This window comes from Varroa destructor, unplaced genomic scaffold (genome assembly GCF_002443255.2).
Source record: "Varroa destructor unplaced genomic scaffold, Vdes_3.0 BEIS01000002.1, whole genome shotgun sequence".
NCBI classification, from domain to species: Eukaryota; Metazoa; Arthropoda; class Arachnida; order Mesostigmata; family Varroidae; genus Varroa; species Varroa destructor.
The window spans coordinates 11827544-11850125 of record NW_019211455.1 but is presented as its reverse complement, the minus strand read 5'-3'; the positions used below and the strand labels follow the sequence as shown (position 1 = coordinate 11850125).

The 22582-nt window shown below is 41.5% G+C and overlaps 1 protein-coding gene across 10 annotated transcripts in view; it reads right to left on the bottom strand.

Moving 5' to 3' along the window:
• Positions 1–22096, bottom strand: part of LOC111244090 (uncharacterized) — a 45924-nt gene extending 23828 nt beyond the window's left edge. For 2 of the 10 annotated variants that reach the window (XR_015322523.1, XR_002670738.2), the window contains exon 1: positions 12699–22096. Coding sequence is in view for 5 of the 10 variants with exons in the window: in XM_086982068.1 (XP_086838194.1) it covers positions 3599–3661; positions 4681–5097; positions 21591–21692 (582 nt within the window). In the remaining 5 variants the exon portion in view is untranslated. Of the gene's footprint in view, positions 1–1677; positions 2731–3007; positions 3132–3598; positions 3662–4680; positions 5098–12698 lie in introns of those variants that run through there. The other 8 variants (XM_086982071.1, XR_015322521.1, XM_086982069.1 and 5 more) reach the window with 8 other exon arrangements.
• Between the last annotated feature and the right edge of the window lie 486 nt (positions 22097–22582).

Here is a 22582-nt window from a genome sequence, read left to right as displayed (position 1 = left end):
CGAATATCTACAGATCCACCCCGAAGATGTATGTTCGTAAACGTCCCAAAACAAAATCTACTTATGCTGCGGACCAATTAATACTTTTTTTTATCCTGTTTGCAATCGATACTTCGATTCTAACTTGAGTTGTTCGTTTTTTGCCTCTTGCGATAATTTATTAATTCTAAAAGTTTCTCGTTCGCCGAGAGAGCTCTGTCACTCGACCGAATCGCCATCGACCTTCACTGACATTTCCTTTGAAGCTAAAAGTCAACGTTAGAGAACGTCGTCGACAAAGGTATTCGATCGGCGTATACTACACACTTCGTGTTCTGTCTACATACCTCACTAGGTCAGCGGCAAAACAGCAAAAATAGCGACAAAATCAATGATCGAAACACGTCATCGATTTGATGCAGCCTATGATGTCAACAATCCTCATTACTATGATTAGTACTCTGTTTTCGGCCATGTTTATACTGCATATCTTTTTAGTCTCTTTATTACTCTTTCTTCTTTAGTCTCTTTTTGTTACTCATTCGGGGTTCTCATTTTTGTGTTGAGATTATACTTGGCATCATAAACAACAACAGTATCAGTTATGTCTGTCATACAGACTTTTTCGTTTCTTGGGTCGTCATTTTCGTTCGCAGAATCATTACGCCAACGATCAAAGTCGGATCGCCGATCCGACATCCAGGTCGACGAAAGCCAAAAACTACTCCTGCCGGTCACGGTCGTCGTTTTGACGCCTGGGCGCCTTCCCCACTAGCAGACCGATAAAGGAGACGAAAAGGACGAAAAATAGAAACGGAGACATTTTAACTGCTCTTCGTTTTTTTTTCGTCCTTTCTGCATAGTTCCGCCACTTTGATGCCGCAGCTGTGGCGTTCGAATGCTCCAGGATAACCGATAGTGTGCGCTCACTCAATGGAATACTCGCTGCTTTGGAAGTACAAGAAAGCCGGATAAATAGTGAAATGCAAGAAGATAGATCACTGCATCGTAGCAGACGACCAAGCAGACGAAATCGTAAGATATCGTTAATTAAAAGAGAAACGGTTACTGTGAAGGGAACCCGATTGGATGAAGCTGCAATTGGGCTCATCGAATGCATCACAAACATTGCACCGACACAGACGTGCGAATAGAAGCAAACATTAGCGTGCTTATTCGGACATCGTACGCATTTTGGCCGATTAGCCCAGTAAGGCCCGCTCTAGTTGAATTAGCTGCATCCGGCTTGATGGTGCCTGGCAATGATACTTGTCAGCAAGTATCATTGTCCTTGTAGCTTGTACACAGACCACCGAGTTACGAATAATAGGCCTCTAGAATTTAAAAACTTCCACAAGTTTAGGAACATTATGTATGGAAGTTTAGGACATATATGTTGCAGGAATTCATTGAGTGTCGGAATTCAAGTTTAGCATTAAATAAAAGTTTTAACACTAAATGCATTCCTCAATCTAATACTTGTTTAGTGCTGCTTGTTTTGTTGAATGGTAACGATAATCGCTTGAATGACGATCACTCAATGGACAACGATATTTCAACATATACAATACAACGATATTTGAATGTATATGTGTGTACTTTTATGGATTCACAAAATTGAACTTTTCAGGTTCAACCTTCAGCTCTGGTGAGATGAACGGCTAGAATATAACGTACCGTCCTACAGATGACCGACAGACCTTAGCAAAAATTCATTAAATTCACTACCACACTTCATTGTATTTCCCAAAGTATCTTAAGATTCTTGGACGACCATATCACAGAAATTGTCTAACGTCTTAAAAAATAAGACTGCTTTTCTGCAAACTCTTGTGTTTCCACTGCTTTCGTGGTCCAGTGTTCATGCACATAACCCTCATCCAAATTTTAACCATTCTCACTTATGTATGAACTCTCACAGATTTTACCCTATCATAATAGTTCTGCCGCGACAATTTCTGTAGCGTTCATTGTGCTTCTGTAAGTTATTCTGTAACCGATACAAAAGTAGTAAGACTACTCTAGCTTGTTCATAGATTCCCTTGACGGCGGTGGGACTCGGATATTGTCCAGCTGACACGGGCATGGTGTCCACGTATGGATAGAACGAGAGCTAACCGAAGGAAGACGCGAGTTCCCGACTCCAACGTTTACCATTTAACCGTTAGCAGCAGTTCCTGCAGGCTGTGCATTAACCACACTCTGGATGTTTTTGCTTGATCCCTTCTTCCTTTCTATAACCGTTTCCAGTCGGATAGGTTCTCGTCAATATGGGGAATAGCGATGCACGCTGCATTATTTTCTTCCGTAACAGAACCTTCTCTAGTAGTAGCAGAGATTCTATTGGCATGCCACTCTACTAGTACTTGGCGCCGTGCTCAAGGGGCCGGAATAGTTCGAAGGCAATTTGCACTGCAAACTTTTTACGGTCGCGCTATCGATCGGCTTGTCCTTACCCTTTTCTCGCTTCTGTGCCGGCTCGTTGCTCCACCCAAGTTCTCCTTGATTGCTAAACATGATTACTTTTAAGTAGCAATTATCATTGTACTATTATTCTAAACATTTTCCATGCGCAAAGCACACGGCCAAAAGGCAGACATTCGACAAGTGCGCACAGAGACGCCATATTGACACATTCATCGATGGGTCTTCATTATACCGATCTGCTGGTCCATGCCACGGTTACGTTAAGGTCGTTTTCGTGCGAGCTACCTTCCACAACGCGGTCTCCAAGCAATTCGCCCGCTAGGTCTACTCAATATAATAGAAAAAGTTAGAAAATGACACAAATTCGTGCGAAACTTACTGCAGTTCAATCTCACGTTAGTGTAAACGAAAAATATAGTGAACAACAATTAAAATATTATAAATTTGCTGATAGCTCTGAAATTTATAGGTAATGTAAGTATGTTCATGTTGACTAAACATCATTCCTCCGGAATCCTCTAAAACAGCGGAATGAGAAAGGCTGTTGTGTCTCAATAAAACACAATAACATTGCAATTTGAAGTAAAACCAATGGTCTTACGATTCTTCAAGCCAGAACTCCACTTTATTTTGAATTTCAGGTCGACGTTGTAATCATCCATTCAAAAGGTTCCCTGATGCGGTTTGAATAAGCGGCCAGCATCCATTGATAACGTGTTCTGTTCCTGAATATAAAATGTGATAGAATCACTCAGTCATACTGATGGAACTAATGGCACATGGTGATTTTTTGTCTCCGTGTATACGGCGTCCTCCGTAGAAATTTCAAGTCTAGAAAAATATCTCAAGAAGCAAGTTTCTGATTGATGAAGGTCTCCTTCATTCAAAAAGAATGCTCGAGACAAAAATACAAAAAGAAAATGGATTCTAGCTCCATAATCATCCTCCATAACGCCGACGATGATAATGAGGCGACGCTAATAATATTATGTAATCATCGGAATCATTTATTTTCATAGATTGCCAAATTGTAAAGGGTGTTGATAAAAGGATACAGCGACACCCAGTCACCAGGAACCCAATCTTGTCAGCGTACGCTTATGTTTTGACTCATAGAGTGTCAATGATTCATTTCGAGCAGAAGACGTGTCGTTAAATGGGGGAAATTCGGAGTAAGTTGGTTCAGCCTTACCTCTAGTAACTGAAGTATTATATTGGGTGAATCCGAGCCATTATCGTTGTCATCGTGGCCATGCTTCCGTGACAACCCAGCAGTGGCGTACAGCAACATAATAAAAGTCAATTTAATTCTAATTAATTTTTACTTAAGCAGTTCGAATCAATTAATGTGTGGCATCATGAAAAATTCGTCAGTAAAAAAATGATGACCGTTAACGGCCAATCGAAGGGTTGCCTGACTTGTAATTTAATACAGAGAGATTCCGTTCTTTATTATACGAAAAATTCTGGCGTACGCTGCAAGCTTAATTAATTGAAGCGAAAAGAGTGTACGGGGAAAAGCGTTTTTCATTACAAAATAAAGTTATATATATATAACTTTACAATTATAATTAGGTATATCACATGTTTTTTGAGGGTTAGTCAAAAAAGATTTTTTCGCTAAAACTTCAGGACTCTATCGACCCGTCAGGTCCGGTTTTTTTGTTACGACCTTTACACCATCTCCTTCCCTTTCCTTCGATCAATAACTCTCCGGTGGCTATCATCTGAGGTAGATACCATGTCAACACCATCAAATATTTGTTAAGTTTCTATATTTAGTGGGCCTTCATAAATCGCTTGCTTTATAAATGTGTACTATTCCTACAATAGATGGTAGGTAAGTGGTCTGTTATTTGACTCATATTCCCAGCGCCTAGGATTCATGAGAGCAAATTATGAGATTCTGGAGATAATGGATAATCTCCAGAATCTCATATTTGTCCATCATAGTTATTATTATTGTCCGTTAGTGTCTATCTAGTACTTTGCAAGGAAACACACTCCTCGCTATGTGCATTCGCTGCCTAACAGTTCGTAAATCCGTTAGCTTTGTAGAGGCGTGCACCCGTGTACATTGACGCTTTTGAGGGCGGAAAGCGTATGCTCGACGCGAACTGCAGATTGGGGTTCAAAGACGTCAGGAACGACGTGTGGGACATTGCTATTATGCTATACGTAGTTCTGGCCAGACGCCGTTCTCCCCAGCCCAGAACTTCATCAAATTCAAAGGCCAGTAAGCGCCGTCACCTAACAGTATTTACGCATACATACCACACAGACAAACGCATGTTCATCTACTGATATGTCCCAATCCGCTCTGGTTTCGTTGCTCATTCGACGCTTTACAGCGCCGCTGCCCATCGCCTTCATAAAGCGCTGACGCTGCTGCTGCTGCTGCTGCAGCGGGTATCGTTGCCGACGTCGGCGTCGTGGTGCCCCACATTCCGTATGCACCTGTGCTCTTCTGGCTTCGCCGTTATTTCGCCCTGAGGCTGCGCAGTTGATCGCTGGGGTCCTCGCCCTCGCACCGCTGACGTCACTTAACGTCGATTCCGTCCATTCTTTGGTAGTCGTGGCATCTCGGCAACGTAGACGATAATCGAAGCGATTGGTCGGCTGTTGGAACAGCTGAAGGTACCACTCAGACTCTTCAATCGAACATCGAGCTTCGGCCATCGGCCAGCAGACCTACCAAACAGTATCAATGATTTACTAAATGCCTATCAATGTCGTATGTTCCTGATCAGGGGGTCGCAAACTCGTCACTCGGAGAGAGTTAATCAAACTATGAGTGCACAGCACGCATGAGGAGAAAGCACATGGAACAGCATTAGTTCGACGTGATAGTGAACGATAACGTCTACGTAGCAATAGTCAACAACAGGGTTGTTGCGAGCGGACGTCTGCGACAGGTCCCCTTAGTTGCTAACAGTTAATGGGCATTATAGCACGAGCTGAATGTATAGTATTTTTTTTTCAGGTAAGCATGAGCGCTCACCGAACAGAGTGGGCCGAATGAAATTATTTTAACCGCACATTTAGCAAAGAAAGTACATTCTCAGCGTTCAACATGCCAAAAATCCAAATGGCTGGCACCAACATTAGCTAGCTTTGGAGGAGGCCTTATATTTCGTTGCTATTCTTGGGGCATCGGAGAGAGGCCCCTAACTTCGATTTTGTCCATACACGTTACGCGGCAGTATTCTGGCTAGACGAACGGTCAGTGGATCGCGCCATGAACCCATCAACTCTTAAGTCGACAAGAACGCTGGTTACCGTCTCGGTACTCGGCAGGGTGGACCCAAGATATATAACTAGCTTGAGCAGGCGTATAGTATCAGCAAGCCGATTGTGTGGACCATACGGAGGCAATTTAGCAGCGACAGCCACACCCGAAGACATGCTTCGTACACGCATGTGACACAGATGTAACGAAGATTCGACAAGAAGATCCAGCTAATGCCGATGTGAGCGTTCGCCACTGCTTTCTGTTAGCACCAAAACACTTGTACGATACCGATCATCTGCAACCTACTTGTTTATAGCCAAATCATACAAAATCAACCATTATCACCGCAATTATTTTCATATTTACAGAGAAATCACACCCTATCAGTTGCTAGGTGGATCCTATACACTTCCTACAACGACGGAAGTGTAACTTATAGCCTTGTATAGTTTAATACGGATTAACATCAGAGGACGATGGTACAGCCACATTGCTCACTGGGGTGAGGGGTGGGGGGAGATGAGATCAATGATTTTTGACCCTCCGCGGCGAAATTTGAGCGACGAGACAGGTTAGGAGCAACTGGCAGCGTAGAAGAATAGTTACAGCAAGTGTTTGTCTCTAGAATAAAGACAGAGCAAGAATGTGCTTATTACTAGATTATAGATTGTGGTTTGTCTGCGGTTTGTAATTAGCCATGAACGATATCCCACTGCGACAGCGGTCTGATTCTGTTCCTTGTAGTTTTTCCTGTGCGTAGCATCGACTAGCTACTCCATTTAATTATATAAATACTGGCTTCACTGGGGGGGGGCGGGATCGTACTGCGTTCGAAATAATTGCATCAGCTGGCAAAACGCGTAGATCGCATATTTACAGACCAAGCAATGAACAACACACGTATTAACGAAACAGCCACACAGACGCACACACATTTTTTATATGTATATATATATATATATATACATACATATAGGCGTTAAATGCAATAATAAGATATACCGCCGTCAACTAAATAGTGCCCTGTCGACAAAAGAAAACTCTAAATAACGGTTTCGGACGTTAATAAAAAACAATTAGTCGTTTTAGTCAAATTGAAGACAATTAGGTATGCTTCCACACACCTGTTTTATTCGGTACTCGATTATGGACATTGTGTATGTCGAGAATTTTGTCAACGTTCATAGCATTTAACTATTAGGCTATAAATAATCGTCATCGTTTTGTATGTATACTGTTGGAAAACAAGGAAGCATAGGAAATCCGGCAAGTTCGTCTCCTACAGACACGTTGCTGTACCCATAAGGTGCTAAAAAAGCAAACACAGGCCCATCCACCGGATCGTGCGCGCCGTTTTTTTGTCGAGGAGGTGATGAAAAACAAGTTTATGGCGACCAAGTGATGACACGACTAATAACAGATTCTACAAAGATTTGAGTAGGTTTTATCATCATTAGAAGACTTCGTGTCCATCGCTTCTGTCTACCACTAATGTTCGCTAGAATATCTACTGTACGGGATATTTTCGGTGTCGCGGTGATACATGATAATTACGGCTTACTTGCCCGGTTTGCCCGTCTACTATATCTGCCATCAGCGTCTTGATGCTGTTCCCCCATAGAGAGATTTGCTGAACACTCACACGTGTCGCCACTGCCGCCGCTGTGACGTAATGGTCAATCATTGACATCTGAGTTCAGCCGTTCGTCTTCATTGATAGGTCCCCCTATACGGAGACACACTGCGATTTAGCCATCGGCTGCTGTTTGGGTATTCGGCACTGCAGCGATAATAGCTTTCCCTGTGTAGCGGTCCCTTATTAAGGGATGACGGCCAGGGTAATTAGTAGTTGTTTGGACAAAAGTGGCAACATCTCTTTTTCTCGCTCACAGGCCTTTCACGCACAACTCGATAGCGTCCGTTACGGTATGACGACGACTATTGCAACGCAACGGAGATGCTTTCATGAAAACAACGTGCAAGAGTTCCCTTGCACGTTACGGTGCAGACTTTTTATGGGCTGCGGTTCCTTAAAGTTAGGTCTTTTGCATTGTGTTCGTATTGCCGATAACTACAGAATCTCACTGTTCATGCACAGCATACTTCACCTAGGAGCTCATAACTGCCATTGTCATTTGGTATGTTCGGACAATGAATGAACAAAAAATTTAAATAAGCACAAAAATTACATTTAAATAAAGTACTAATTTCTGTTGCACTACGGTGCTGGTATATCTGGTATAAAGCGTTTCACTGACTACCTATAAAGCTATCCAGAGCTAGATAGAGGTTGCCGAGGGCCTGCTATCTACGGAGTATAGGCCGTTTGAGGACTAGTGATCTAATATGTTAGGGCGCCGTTTCTTTCTTTGGCTGATACGGAAATTCGTTAGCACATGCGTGGCATAAATGAACTGCTCGCGCTCTTCGTTTTACTCGCGATCTTATGATGGTATTGAAAATTTTTACATGTAAACAAGCAAAACAAAACACGCGCCTATGCAGTAATTATTAAACGTTTCATATTTAGTATTCGCTTGTATTATATTAAAGTGTTTCTTCGCAATGCAGCAGTGGCTATTTATCAACGGAAATCACACGACCACCAGGTTTCCCGAAATTTTCTAAAGACGCTAGTGATACGCGTTGCGTACACTTGGCGTGAAACAGGTCATCCGCAATGCAACCGAGACGCTGTGCACGTACATCTTTGCCCCAGACACACCATCGACTCGAAACTACAATGACCACGCACGAAGCATGACTCTTCTATTTACCACCGATAATGTATCACATGTTGAGCTATTTAGTGCATAAGCCGTGCACATACGTGCACCCATATACACATACATATATTATACCCTCAAGCGTTTAACTCGTCCATTCAATTACAATACAAATACAATGAGTAGTTCATTCATCGATGCATCGTTAGCCGTCAATCCGATAGCGACCTGTCGGCATTATTATGGGCCACTTCAACGATTCGACAACTATCGATAGGCAGATTGGAAGCGAGTGATGTCCTGATCCAGGACAGTGCGGACTGATAAGAGACTTAGTAGTAAGTAGTATTGGTATCTGCAGCCGATATTGTAATATGCATTGTTATAAATAATAGTAAGATTTGGACGGTTTTGCGATAAAATTAATACTTCATCTACGCTGTGTCTGTTGTTCAATGGTCGCTCGCAGCTGCAGCTATAAGAATCACCAATATGAGGGCCCTGGCAGGACTGACAGGGTCGTAGACTATATCAGTCTGAAATTTGCAGACGGATATTGGATCTTGTTGATATCTCTGTTCTTGATAGTGCTGCTATAGTTATCCACTTGTTGTTATTGGTTTGAACGTATGCATTAGTGAGTCCGCGGCAACTCCTTCGCAGCGCCAGTGCCGATCTCTTTTAGATTGACGTTGCCATTACGGTTGTCTACGAAGACAACTGTTCGCTTTGTTTACGTAATACATTTTGGTTAAATTCTATTATTATTACAGTTGTTTCTGTCGATAATGGTACCGCCGACTAGTTTCTGTCTAGTCGGAGTTTACATATATAAAATTGTGACTAGGCCTTGCTTCCCTATGCTTCTATCTGACAGAACATGTAAATGGTTCCTTGTCGCTTTGAAGCGAACTATAGGCATAAATGCTGGAAAACGTGATTCTTAAAAAGCAGATTCTTCGAAAGCTTTATACCCTTTAGTCGAGAGGATACGACAATTTACTTAGATTACGACCAGTTTAAGTAGGCACCCATTTTAAAGGCACCCATAAACCTGCCTATTTTTCGTGTTTTGCGTGCGATACTCAGGTCGTTAGGCACTTCTTCAGGCGGCTGGCTCCCATCGCCAAGGGACGTATGTATACATCCGGCTTCGAATCAGGGTCATTTGGCAAGTAAACATATTAGCCACAGCGGAACTCCATAAACCTACCTGATTTTTTCCCTCCAGTTAATTTTTATTCGGCTAGATTGCACCAAATCATTGGATCCTAAATCATACATTTTTACAGATTTTCGTTTATTGGTATACGTTGGTGCATTTCTCCGTTTCGGTGCAGACTGAAAATACATCATGTCAGCGTGCGAAGATTTTTATGCGGGTAATTAACAATCGACGTGGTGCCCAGACACGTGACAGCAATAGGCTTACGTGGGCATGACAATCCATGTTACAGTGTTTTGGCTATTGGCATTATATAGGCTGACAGGGGAACTCGCACGCATCTATTGGATGCAACATGCCTTTACGTAATTTACGGGAACAGCAGAAGAGCAAGCAACGTGGAGGGTGATTTCTTCCTCAGGCCCAATACTAAATATGCATATGCAATTAAATAGAAAACATAGATAAATAATGCGGATGTAACGAAATAGTTAATAACAATCAATTAATCACTGAGATATTCGAAAAGTGGCATACACGAATATCGACTTTAGTTAGTAAGTTGAAAGTGCTGATTAAAGTTCATAATCAGCATAACTTTGATTTCCACTTGATTTCGCCAAAACGGCAGAACAGCAGGGCATTTGCAGGAAATTACTAGGTTGCAGAAGGTTTATTTTTCCTTATCTTATTAGCGACGATACCGGCTTATCAAAATCACACGTAAAACACAGTTATGAACAGCGACGCGACGAAAATATTGTACTGTTATAACGTAAAAACGTCCGATTTAAACGGCCTCAAATTAATGAACGCTTCTTTTTTAGAAAAACGATTTAAAACGCTTCAGGAAAAGAAACAAGGGGAAGAGGTCTGATCTATCCAATGTTTTCGATTTAGGGATTAGAGGTCAAACCCAGACGGAATAAGGAAACTCAAACTGTTAACTAAAGAAGCTGACGAGAATTAAGACGGGGGTATATTGACAAGGCATCTCATTAGGAACGGAACCAAATGTGGCCAATTTTCAAGCATAATTTGATACATTAACTATTAGAAAATGTACAAACAGAACGTACTGTCGTGTTTCGTACGTGGACATATAGTGTCATCGATGAAGACAACAACATAGAACGGTCAGCTTCAACAAATCAAACAAGCTTAGATATTGCTGTTTAAAAATAAAGAGCTCCGGACTGAAAGTGATTGAGCCACAGATAGAATCCTACGAACGGCAATAACTTTACGAGATAACATTTCGATTAATTAAAATCTGGTGAAATGGTAGCCCCTATCAATATGCTAGTTTTTTTTGTTGAATTCAAGACGCTCCTCATGGTATAGTAACAAGTTTCCCCAACTGTGCAGTAGTAATATGTGGGTCTGTGAAACGACGTAGGCTCGAAAGCGAGGATGGGCAAAATTTGCCTATCTATTTGTTGCCAGGGGGCCATCAACCGCTTGAAACAGTGCTTAGCTAGAATAGTAACCGATGTAACAATTCCAAACACGTCTTTCAGCGTAAATTAGAGAGATAGCGCCTCTCGTTTCGCAGATGTCAACTGTATTCGAAATTTCTAACGGGCTGTCTTGTACTGAAAAAAACATGATAACTAAGCCTAAGATAAAAGAGTCTTGCTCTCCTATCCACATCGGATTGGAACAGGAATTACAATGACCTACTGATCTCGCTGTAGCTTCGGAATGCTTTGATGTTGGCTATTATGGCCCACTTCACCATACGTACGTCGCCGATTGAACAAGTATTATGCTGATACAGTTTAATTAGTTGGGCTACAACAGACACCTATAATTCTTGTCACGATCTGGACAACTAGGCACAAATAAAAAATACCCCCCGATGAAATTTTTCATACCAGTTACTCGTTACTAGGATAATTAATTAAATTGCCAATGTGTATATTCGACAGATTTCTATGATATGCACAAGCGCACAACAACCTCCTCCAACAGACCATTGTAGCGGCAATTAGATGTGACATACATACGCTACAAGGTTTCCAAGAGCGTCTAACTAGATGGCCATTGGTGCGTTGGAGTGCTTCACACATCTTCACCTGACCGCAGGAATATACATGTGTTCAATCAATAAATAGTCGAATCACGATCCTGCGCATAGACACGCACACAATGGGTGGCTTCGTCTCGATGGTGATCTCATTTCATTGGAACACTGAAGACGCAACGGCCGTTACAGACAGACCTGTAACTGCGATATATCCACGCCAAGCTCAAGTGCGCGCATAATCATTATTCAAGTGTGATTATCATGCGGCCGGTAGTGCGCAAAAGATCTGCGACCACCGCTGGCGCATAATTAAGTCGACGATATAGCAACGTTACTCCAGGTAAGCCTCACCGGAAGAAATTTACAGGCAATGACTAAGGGCATCTAGGCATACAAGTCCTAAACTAATGATTGTAAGCCGCCCTAGTATCGTATTGCTTATTTATTGAACTTTATCAGTTTTAGTGTTATTTAATTCCGTATGGACGAGAAAATTCTTTAGAATCTGTTTTCACCAACTGGCACCAGAACATTCAAGAAAAGTTCCATCGAAACGCCTTACTCTATCGATAACGAACACCATAAGGTAAATAGATCGCGAAGCAGGTCCAGCTGATGATCCGAATTCACTTCGACCTTTCGGACGGCTGGTACATCCCAGCGAGAAGCGAAGTAAATCCGCACCCGGTTTCAACATCCTACCTCCTTACGAAGTGCCTTCAAGTCTGCTAGACACACACGTTCCAGCCTAGTCTCTCTACTACTGAGATTCGTTTTTAATACTATAATACCTTTCTAAGTTCATATGTGATAGGTTCGAAGGTAGCGGGTTTGCCTACTAATCTTAGAAACACGTTGTCTAAGCTTCACATTGGCCATAGACAGCAGTGTCGCACGTAAGACTGGAAACACTTAATTTATGGGAGAGCAGAAGGCTTTTACTGTTTTTCGAATTTCTTCCTAAGCTAGTCCTTAGCTTTTTCGAAATTGTTAAATTCACCGTATAATGATATCGCTGGAAGGTGCTGATAGTCGTCGAGGCCCTAAATAAGCATCCTATGCCAATGTACCAGCACGGCTGATCGCTGTCAGAATAGCAACTTTTCAAAATAAACGAACATTTCATGTCCGACTAGTTACCTGGTTGTTTCGTGAAAGGAATGACACATCGTGTCACTCACTCATGTGTCAATTCTGTTCGTTCCGAGCTGCGGGAAAGCTGTTCTTCATTTTCGTATCAAGTGCTCCGTGATCGTGGACGCATCGCTGTTATGCCGCTATCTACAAATTTTTATTTTGCGGTTGCACTGGAGCCGTGTGATGCTTTCACTATCTTGTCAACGCACGTCTTCTTTCAATGCGGATCCAAACACTTCACTTATAACAGTTCTGTGATATTTCTTTAAAGAACTACACATGTCCCCTTCAATCTTTACGTCAAGTATTTATGGATTACCGCTTTGGACTTCCTTAGAGTTCAGCTAAATGCCATAAAGGAATAACGACTACACGATGTACCCAGTTTCAAGAAGCCAATATATTTTTCAATTAGACATCGTTTTTTGTTAGAGTTAGTCTAGTGTTCAAAGCATAATATGATAGTAAAGGAAATTTCGATTTTTTTTAACATCTATGTCAGCTACAAGAAACGCAGCGATGTTACGTAAATATCATCGTGAAACGCGTCCTATCTAGATACTTCTAACAGAGTTCTATCTTCTCCCACTGAAATTGACCTTTTATTATGCGATGCTGTTTGCTTCTCTATTTTGTGATACAGTGGCATCCAGATTAACAGGGCTAAAGGAGCAGTGTTTTTTCTATTAAAAAAAAAACAAACAAACTATTTTTACAAAATATCAAAACAGTGTATTCTAATCAGACTTAGTTCATGATTCCAGTTCTGTGGAGATAGGCTTCATTACAAATGCGCAAATCATGTCAGCGGATCAATCATATAAATTGTGCAGCTTTGTATTATATACACATTAGTTTAAAGAACTTTCGAAATATTGGTGCCTGTTAGAACTTCACAGTTGAGTAACAGAGCATTCTAAATTTCTATTACGAATTACTTCTTCGCCCTTCTGGTTAGTAACGAAGCGGGAACATTACGTCTACGTATGGATAAAGCATCGATCATTAGCGAGACTGTCTCTGTTATCTATTTCAAGTAAACATAAAGCGACAGTGATCAACAATACTTAAGTTGGTAAAACAATTTTTTGCAAGAAGATCTTTGGAGATTCACATGAAATACATATACTCATCCCTGTCAGTTTACGTGAGACGATTGACTAAAGTTAATGAAAATGTAAAAACGGATCGATACACACGTTGAAAAAATATACTAGGTCGAAAATATGAACCAATTTTACACCGGATGGATTGGCTTTTTGCTCTCTGAAATGGTCTTTGTTGGGTTTCCGGTTCAACCCCATTAAACATGACGATCAATATCTGAACTATTTAAACGCAGCAAGCTTTCTCGATCAATTAGCTGAACTTCATCTTTTTTTATCATTACAGTAACAAGCTATAGCAACAAAGATCAGAAGTTTAAACTCAGCGGGGTAACTTACTTATAAGTTCTATTATCATAAGGTTATTATCAGTCAGGTGGTGTTTGTTATTCGCGTCCATAGTCTCGTCTTGTTAGCGGCGCTTTTGACGTAACCCGTCCAGGTCGAGACGTATTCGAGCTTCCTAGTCTTAAGTGTTGCAAAGAGCAAAAGTAAATAGCCCTTTGTATTGCCAAAGTACCCTAATAAAATTAACAATCACTAATGGGGAATTTCTACTTTAGTCAGCAAGCTGATTGGTTTAGAATAAGTGAAGTTAAGTGGTGAAAATTAGCGCAGGCAGTTGCTAGTTCAAAGTCTAATTAATGACACATGAACTACTGCGCCGTCCACCTCCGACTGACGTAGTCTGTCCTCCTCCTCCACGGAAACACTGCAACGTATAGTGTCCCAAAATTGTACATTTGATTCGCATTCGTATTTCTTATGAAGATTCCCCAGAAGTTCCATTTTAAGGCTGCGGTTTACCGTATCAGCAGTAGGTTGAAATATCGCTTCACTTTTCTCGGCGAAGCCTTCCTACCAGAGCCTTCATTTTCAAAGAAGCCACTGCGCAAATTCGCATCCAGAGGCTTGGGGAAACTAACAATTTTGGTGCTGCCAGAGCTGTTCATTAAGCTTACATGCAGCGAAAACGAGGTTAATCGGAGCCATGAAGGTTAAACTCCCTGCCGCAGAACAGTAAAATAGGTGTTCTCACCTGAGCCTCAGATTCGAGCAGATTTTTTGCGTGAGAGGGTCGGTTATTCGGTTCGCATAGAAGTTATGGGCGGGAATCGAGACGGCCTTGATCTATCAGTTACCACAGAATGAGGCCGTTGGATTAATTACCATGCCACCGTGGTAAGCATTTTAGTTTTTTCGTATGCCGACAGCGGCGCTACAGTGCTAGGGTACGCCAGCATCCTAGCGGGACAAATCAAATTAAATAAAATAAGTACGTCTTCTATCAGTGGCGTTCGAGACTCTGGGAGGACTAGGGCCTATAACGACAAAATTCCTGCAAGCAATTTAAGGCTGGGGATCCAAGATCAGAACTGTTCATACCCCAGTAGTTGTCGATGAATGTATGGCGAAACAACACGATGCTGTTATTGGCATGATGCTTTTTTCAGACTGGGGCGCATTTTCTGCCAAGGAGGAGGGGTTGATTGTCATTCATTCATTCATTCATTCACATTGACACCCTATAACTGTGATATTTCATAGCACTTAGGTATTACTTGAAACAATATTGTATATAGTTGCATAATACACGTAGTACATGTATAATTTCTTTGCTGTCAGATTTCGGGTCCGAAAAAGGTTCTGCCCTTCAAACAGTAACGCATCATAAGAGCACAAAAAAAAAGTCTAGTTCGTCGCTAGCTAACTATTGTGTTCATCTATTTGCCTGGTTGAAGGCTGTTGGGTCGAAGGACTTTATGAAGCGCTTGAGACACAGAAGACACGTATTTTCGCCGGTAGGTAGATTGCGATCGGTAGACTATTGATTGTTTGACGTGAATATTATTACAACTTGTTGTTATTGACTCGTATTTGTTCTTATCTGTCCGATGTGTACTTAAGCGTTCGTTTCAGTTCTTTAATAGTACACTGAAAAATGCAACTTATTAGACGTCAGCCAGTATGTCGACGGCTTTCGTTCTAGATATTATGATCATATAAACTAACAATATACTATTAGAGTATATTTATCTATCCTCAAAAATAAATGCTGCTTCTGGTGATGCTAGTTCTGCTTCTTGTTTGGCAAATAGTCGAAGTAATGCACGAAACAATTATTCCTAGTTTAATATTATTACCATAACTATTACCGATCATAATCAAGTGAAGGATTACTAGTCTACATGTCCTCGTGGCAACGTTACTTTTAAAACCAAATACTTGGAAATGTATCTGTTGTTTGTATATATATATATATATATATATATACACATTGTTCTGATCATTCAGTTAAAGTAATTACATACCGTTTTCAAAAGGTGAGCTTTCTTTCGATTTATCAAACGTCTCCTAAACTGTAGAAAAGGAAAAACAGGTAGATTATTTTTCATTTACGTGGCAGCTTCTTGATGTCTTCAAGTTTTCAAAAGCATGTTAGGCAAACTGCTTACTCAAAAGTTAACATATCGAATTACATTACGGAGGTACTCTACAGGCAACCAGAATTGCGTACTTCGCGTTAGTTACTGCTAACTGGTTTGCTTTGAAATAAAACTTAACTTAGTGCCGCGAATATAGTTCCAGTTTAAACAAGCAAGGCCACATATGACTGACATGAACAAACTCTCTGACCAACACGATACGTTTTCAAGCGTCAAGTACATTTACATTTATGACAAAACTTATGCCAACACTGATAATTACTTGAAAATCTTAATAGTTTCTAATCTATGCAATAAAAATGCATGTCAACTAATGGCACTTTGAGTTTACGAAGCAACCGCCCTGGTTCGATTTTGTGCCGAAACTCTAAGAAAATGTAACTTCGTTTTTTACACTATGTTTAGCCACTGTTGCCTTTTATAAGAAACTGTTTCTTTGTAAGGACCGAAATAATTCAATATATCGATCTACGGAGTCGTGCGAAGCATTTTGAACGAGGACGTATGAAGACAACGAACGCGCTTCAGTATAATTGTAAAAAATTTCTTTTTCTAAATATCTGAAAACGAACACGATCTTTTACTTAGACTTAGTCTGTTGCAGAAGCGTAGCTCAGAAGGGTCTAAAGGGAACTCTCTTGTCTTTTGAGCCAATGTTGCTTCAAAATGTGTTACAACTTATTCTAGTGGAATAAGAAAAGTAATAATCACCCGTAGATTATTTAAGGACACCTCGCATTTAGATTTACCAGGAAAAGCTTCAGAAAGACACGCTTCTCGAAATAAATGGTATAGCAAAAATCAAGGATTATAAAAAAAATCCATATGCCATTCCGGTTTTAACCTAGGTGGCCAGATAACATCATTACTGACAGATATTGACGAGAATACTGCCTATCCACACAATTATATGCTTTATTACATACTAATAAGGTGGATGTCTACCCTGCTAACCTCCTCACGGGTCATCAATTGCATGTCGCAGTGATTGCGTGTTTGTACAAAAACCACGATGCCACTCTAGAGGTATTTCAGAAACGACAGAACAAAGAATCTAGGGCTTATAGGTTGTTTATTCATCGAAGCGACTCTACTGCTGGGGTTTCAATTATGGCAAATGTCGCTTGTACAGTACAAGACTCTTAATGCTATGTCATCACGCTGTCAAAAGACCTCGTGTCTACGCGGTTTCCTGTGAGTTTCCGCGCAGGCTACAAGCAAATGGTGCAAAGTAGGCTTAATCCGGTTATTATAATATTGTAATGCAGAAATATTTCTGCCTAGGAAAACTTCGGTTCCGACTTGCATTCGTTGCTTAAGAGGCCAATTTGCCTGATGTGGAGACGGTTCTGGGGAAAAATTGTAATAGACCATGCCTTACAGGTAAACTCGGCTAGATTACAGAGCAAGCAAAAAACACACACACATCCACAAAACATGTGGATCGTAGCGAATAATAGCGGTATGTCAGAATTGCTTTGACATGCTCTACCTATGGAGCAAAAAACGAGACTGAGACTTAATATATCTTTGCCAGTAGATACAATAATAGACCGGATTATTATCCGTACCTGGAAGAGTATTATCTGTACCTGGAAACTAGATGAGCCGCTAAAACTTCCAGCCATATTTTTTTTTATAAAATCCATGCCGAAATCGAATTGCTATAATTAATTCTTATCCGAATGAGCTCAAAGCCACAGCCAACATTTGAATCCAAAGGGCATTGTATAAGGGTTCCGTACGCAAAACGAAACTGCAAACTTGAAATAGAAACTCAAGCGTTTCGTTAAACCAATGGTGATATTTAGCGGTGGATTTGATTACTATGCAAATTTCTACAATCGGCTATATAAAATATACTTAACTTACATATCTAGCACGAGAGCAACATCACCAGCCACTGTACTCTCAGATTTTATCTATGCGTATACAACGTATATAGCTATATTATTTCAAGTAATAAACAAGTAAAGATTTTGTAAATCCATAGATTACTTTTAAAAAGTTAATATATAAAAGCGACTAATATAAGGGCTTTTGACTGCTAAATGTTGCCACCGCCAACAATATCTAAATGAACCGTAATAGTTGTTAAACTGTTCTAATCATAGGTGTCTCATACAATTTTTTACCATTGCATGCGGTTAGATCTCAGCTTCTTTGTCGAATACAGATTTTTCTATGAACTGTTCTAAGTTCGTCATCGCAGCGTAACTTAGAGCCCTCCACAAGCAAACCTTTTGACTTTTAATGCACTCAGGTTTCCTGAAGCCTCCACTGTAGCAAACGCTGCTTTTCAAAACAGGTAATGCCGTTTCGAAACCCTCTTTAGTCCATGTAACATAATTTTTGAGAAACTCGCCTACCATTGATATGCTATGCCCCTGAACGAATCATCGTTATAACCAGAGTGGGTATCGCGCTCTACAAATCAGCTTGATCCCAACTTAGGTACTTTATTATATGCGGTGGAGTCTCTCGTCTGGGGGGCGAAGACTGATCTTAAGAAACGTCCTCATTTTTTCCTTTAATACTATTAAGGTGAAATTTAATATCATCATACATTTCAGCGATCCACAATTACATATATGACTTTAAATTTTACTGGGAATGAACGGGAAATTAGGGCAATTGGTTTTCGTCAGGCGAGACCGAAGGCAGCCGGAAACGGCAGAATAAGGTGTGTCATCTTCCTGACCTACTGAGAGTGTCAACAACCTGCTAAGAAAACTATAAAGTCTCAATACTTAGCGTATCGGAATTTTAATCTTCGTACATGCTTAACGTAGCTTGTTATTCTGTTATATACGTAACACTCTTTTCAGAGGGCAAAGCTAGCATTTGAAAGTTAATAATTAATAAAGAAAGTTAATAATAATTTACAGCCTGAGATCATTCCATGACGTCCTTCCAGTGACCGCTAAAAGACAATAGTCTCCTTCCATCTTATAATTGACCTCTATTAATCGACATATCTTCTCCTATTTTTTTTTTTTTTCTTAGTCAGTACATGCATGATATTAGTCGAGCTTTGACGAAAATGTACTTTTCTTTGTAAGGAAGATAACTGACCTGACTGCTGACGGCGAACCTAAAAACGTTTTCACGAATTTTTCGAGGGACATATGGTGGTCTGGGTTCGAACCCGGGCACAGAGACACTTCGTTTTGTGGCGGTAACTATTGGTATCATAGAAATGTAAAGCGCCAAACGTTCTGTCTGTAGCATTAGTAGGTGTGTTATTATTATTATTTTGATTATCATGTGATACTCATCCGTGCCTGACTCAGTGTATGCGTATTTCTGTCAGAGGAATGCTTATAAATGAACCAGTCGATGTTATACATTTCGATTGCGTTTTCCGCCTTCACGCCGTACGCCGACATCGTAACGTCTCATCGTCTTCTATGCATAAATACCAATGAGATAAACGATCTTCCATTCACGGAAAATTTCAATGAACTTGTAGCACAATAAATCAATTTACACTTGCGGCCGTCTGAGACAGACCCTTATTCTTTCATTCTCTCGCTCCCCGAAACCACTCTGTCACTCCCGTTCTCTCCCTTACTTTTTCTAATTTCCCCCTCTCTCAACGTCATTTATCGACGCCGTTCTATCTATTTATCCCCCTCCAAAAAAAAACTGACGCGAACTCTCGCTCATTTCTCGCTTCATTCTGCCTCGGCCTGCTAACTTTCGGTGATCTGGTCAAACGTTTTTATACATCGACTACATAGAACATTATGGACAACACAGACAGCTCTGTCGGGGACTACATAGACTTCGGCTTTAGCAGTTCGAAACGAAAGCATCTTTTTTCTTATGTTCGTCCGCGTTTTACTTCGATTTCATTCGGAGGCTTTTGAACATGTGTGCCTGCCTGCCTGCCTGCCTGCCTACCTGTCTGTCTGTGTATCCATGTTTGTCTGTAGCGTGGCTCGTGCCACGAGAAATTCGCACAGACCACCACCATAGCTGCCGAAGACGGTCGCGATCGCCACCATCACCGAGACGTGTCAGCTCATCAGATCGTGGTGCAGAGCATTTGACCGGTTCGTCGGATTGCTGCTATTGCCGCCATACCTTTGGCCGCTTCGAAGTTTGTCGCTATTAGCGTTCTGTTTCCTTTTTGACGTACGCCAACTTCAGACAGTATGATAGTAGCTATGATAGCAGTAGCGATGGCCACAGTACGTACGGATGAACCGACAGGTCGACGAAGCCGCATCAGGCGCGTGCGGGCTCCGCTATAGATGACGCGCTTGTATGCATACATAACGAGAAGCGAAAACGGCAGGAGCAGTGGCCACAGTCGTTATTAACTGGAGACAATGGCAGAAATCGAGTGGTCTGTAGTCGAAAAGAGGACGCTGAGAAATGTTGTGATCGAAACGCGAGCGAGTGACGGTGTAATTATTTGTGCACTAGAACGAATCGGCAGGCACGGAAAAAACAATGCTGAACGTGCTTTCCTCCAACATAGTCGTTATAATAATTGGCATCAGCATCATCGCTAAGATAGGAATCACCAGAAGATAGCATAGCTAAATAACAGTAATAACTTGAAAACTATCAAATGTTACCACAACGAAGAAAAGCAGGTAGTATAGTCAGTGAAACATAAGAAAAGAAACAGCTCGCAAATGTCACAGAGCTAATATATAATGGCGCCAAAAGGCAGCGAGTGCTGCTAAATTGAATCGAACAAAATGGCCACAGTCAATGACTGTGTGATATTTATCCAATGCGATCGTTAGCCAATTTTACAAGACGTTGCTATGCGCTGCATTTCTTAAGAAAGCGTTCTTTGAAGGCAATCATTTGTCACCCTCGACATAGAAAACACAATCTTGAATCACTCTTTTTGTCAGCATTACAGAAACGAACTATATATCCCAACAAAAGCCAAATACAGTTCGAACGTTTGGCAGCATATTTTCTAACATTGCCTTAGCAGCACCAGTTAACTAACTACATGTCCCGAAGCAACATGGAATCCCTACATACTCGCCCCATGTCATCATACCATTAGAAAGCTATTCGACACTTGTGCAACACCACTTAGCCCACGCCGTTCAGCGGTCCTAGAGTCTTTGCAGACTGAGCCCTCCTTTAAGCCACGACGTTGTTAGGACGCGTTCACGTCCGAGGTTATGGCTCGAGAAAATCGAATCAGCACTATTTCGCTCTGCCTTATCTAGGTCAGGTATTTTTCTTGAGTCTTTAGGCCATCTTCCTTTGCGTGTCGCCTACCTAACGATTCGGTATCATTCATCTTGTTTCAAACCACAAACTTTCTACTCGAGATTCGAGAGATCGCAACTCCATTCTCCCACCTGCAGTAGAGACGGTGTCTGTATTGGTAACGGTGATCCTCCAACGACTTGGCCCGAGCTCCGCTGCGCGTGCTGCGTCTGGATCGCTTTTGGCCTGTGCATTTGCTTAGCCCGCGACTGCACAACGTCGTATGTATAAACGAAGTAACAAAAGTCAACGCGAGCTGACGTTATTCCGGAATCCACAGGAAGGATATCGCCGCCGCGTTGACGCTATTTCTTCGATGAATGATGCGCGAAGATGTAGTTGGACATGGCAGCGGCTACTGCAGGTGCCGCTGTTATGACACCCGCATCTATTTCAAAACCACTGATAAATGTGTGATGCACTCGAAATACCCACTAAACTATGGCTGATGCAAAGTCACACATTACATTTGCCGGTAACGGGCTTTTGGCATCGTTACCTGTGCGTGCGCTGGCTCATTTGTTCGTTCGTGGTAGAACGAAAAGACTCGCGACATTCACTCAGTTGATTGCTAACGAAGAAAGGACATTGCGCGGCGACAACGTAGCAGACGACAGCAACCACGAAAACACAACAATGGGCAACGATGGCGGCAGCAGCAGCAGCGAAGCTGGTGCAGCCAGAACGTCGGGCGGGCAATGACAAACTGTACGTTAGTGATCCGGTCACCATCGTATCTAACGGACCACTCTTTGCTCTCCCTCTGACCCTATCAATTCCTTTCTTTATTTGTGTATCTCTCTGTCTTCTGTGGCTCCCAATAAAATAGTAGGCACAATCCGGCCGATAACAGAACAGAGTCGAACCAGAGAAGAAGCAGAAATGAAGGAGTGGAGTATTCTGCAGCCACCAGAATACGTTACGTCGCAGTCTTTAAAATGGATAGAAATTTTTGGCTTCTCTTCGCGGGTTGCCACCGCCGCCGACAATCAGCCTTGCGTTACGTGGCAAGTTAGGTGAACGCGCTAAATTGATAGTCACTACAGCGGCTATTGGGTTTGGATTGAATTCTCGCCCTGTTACC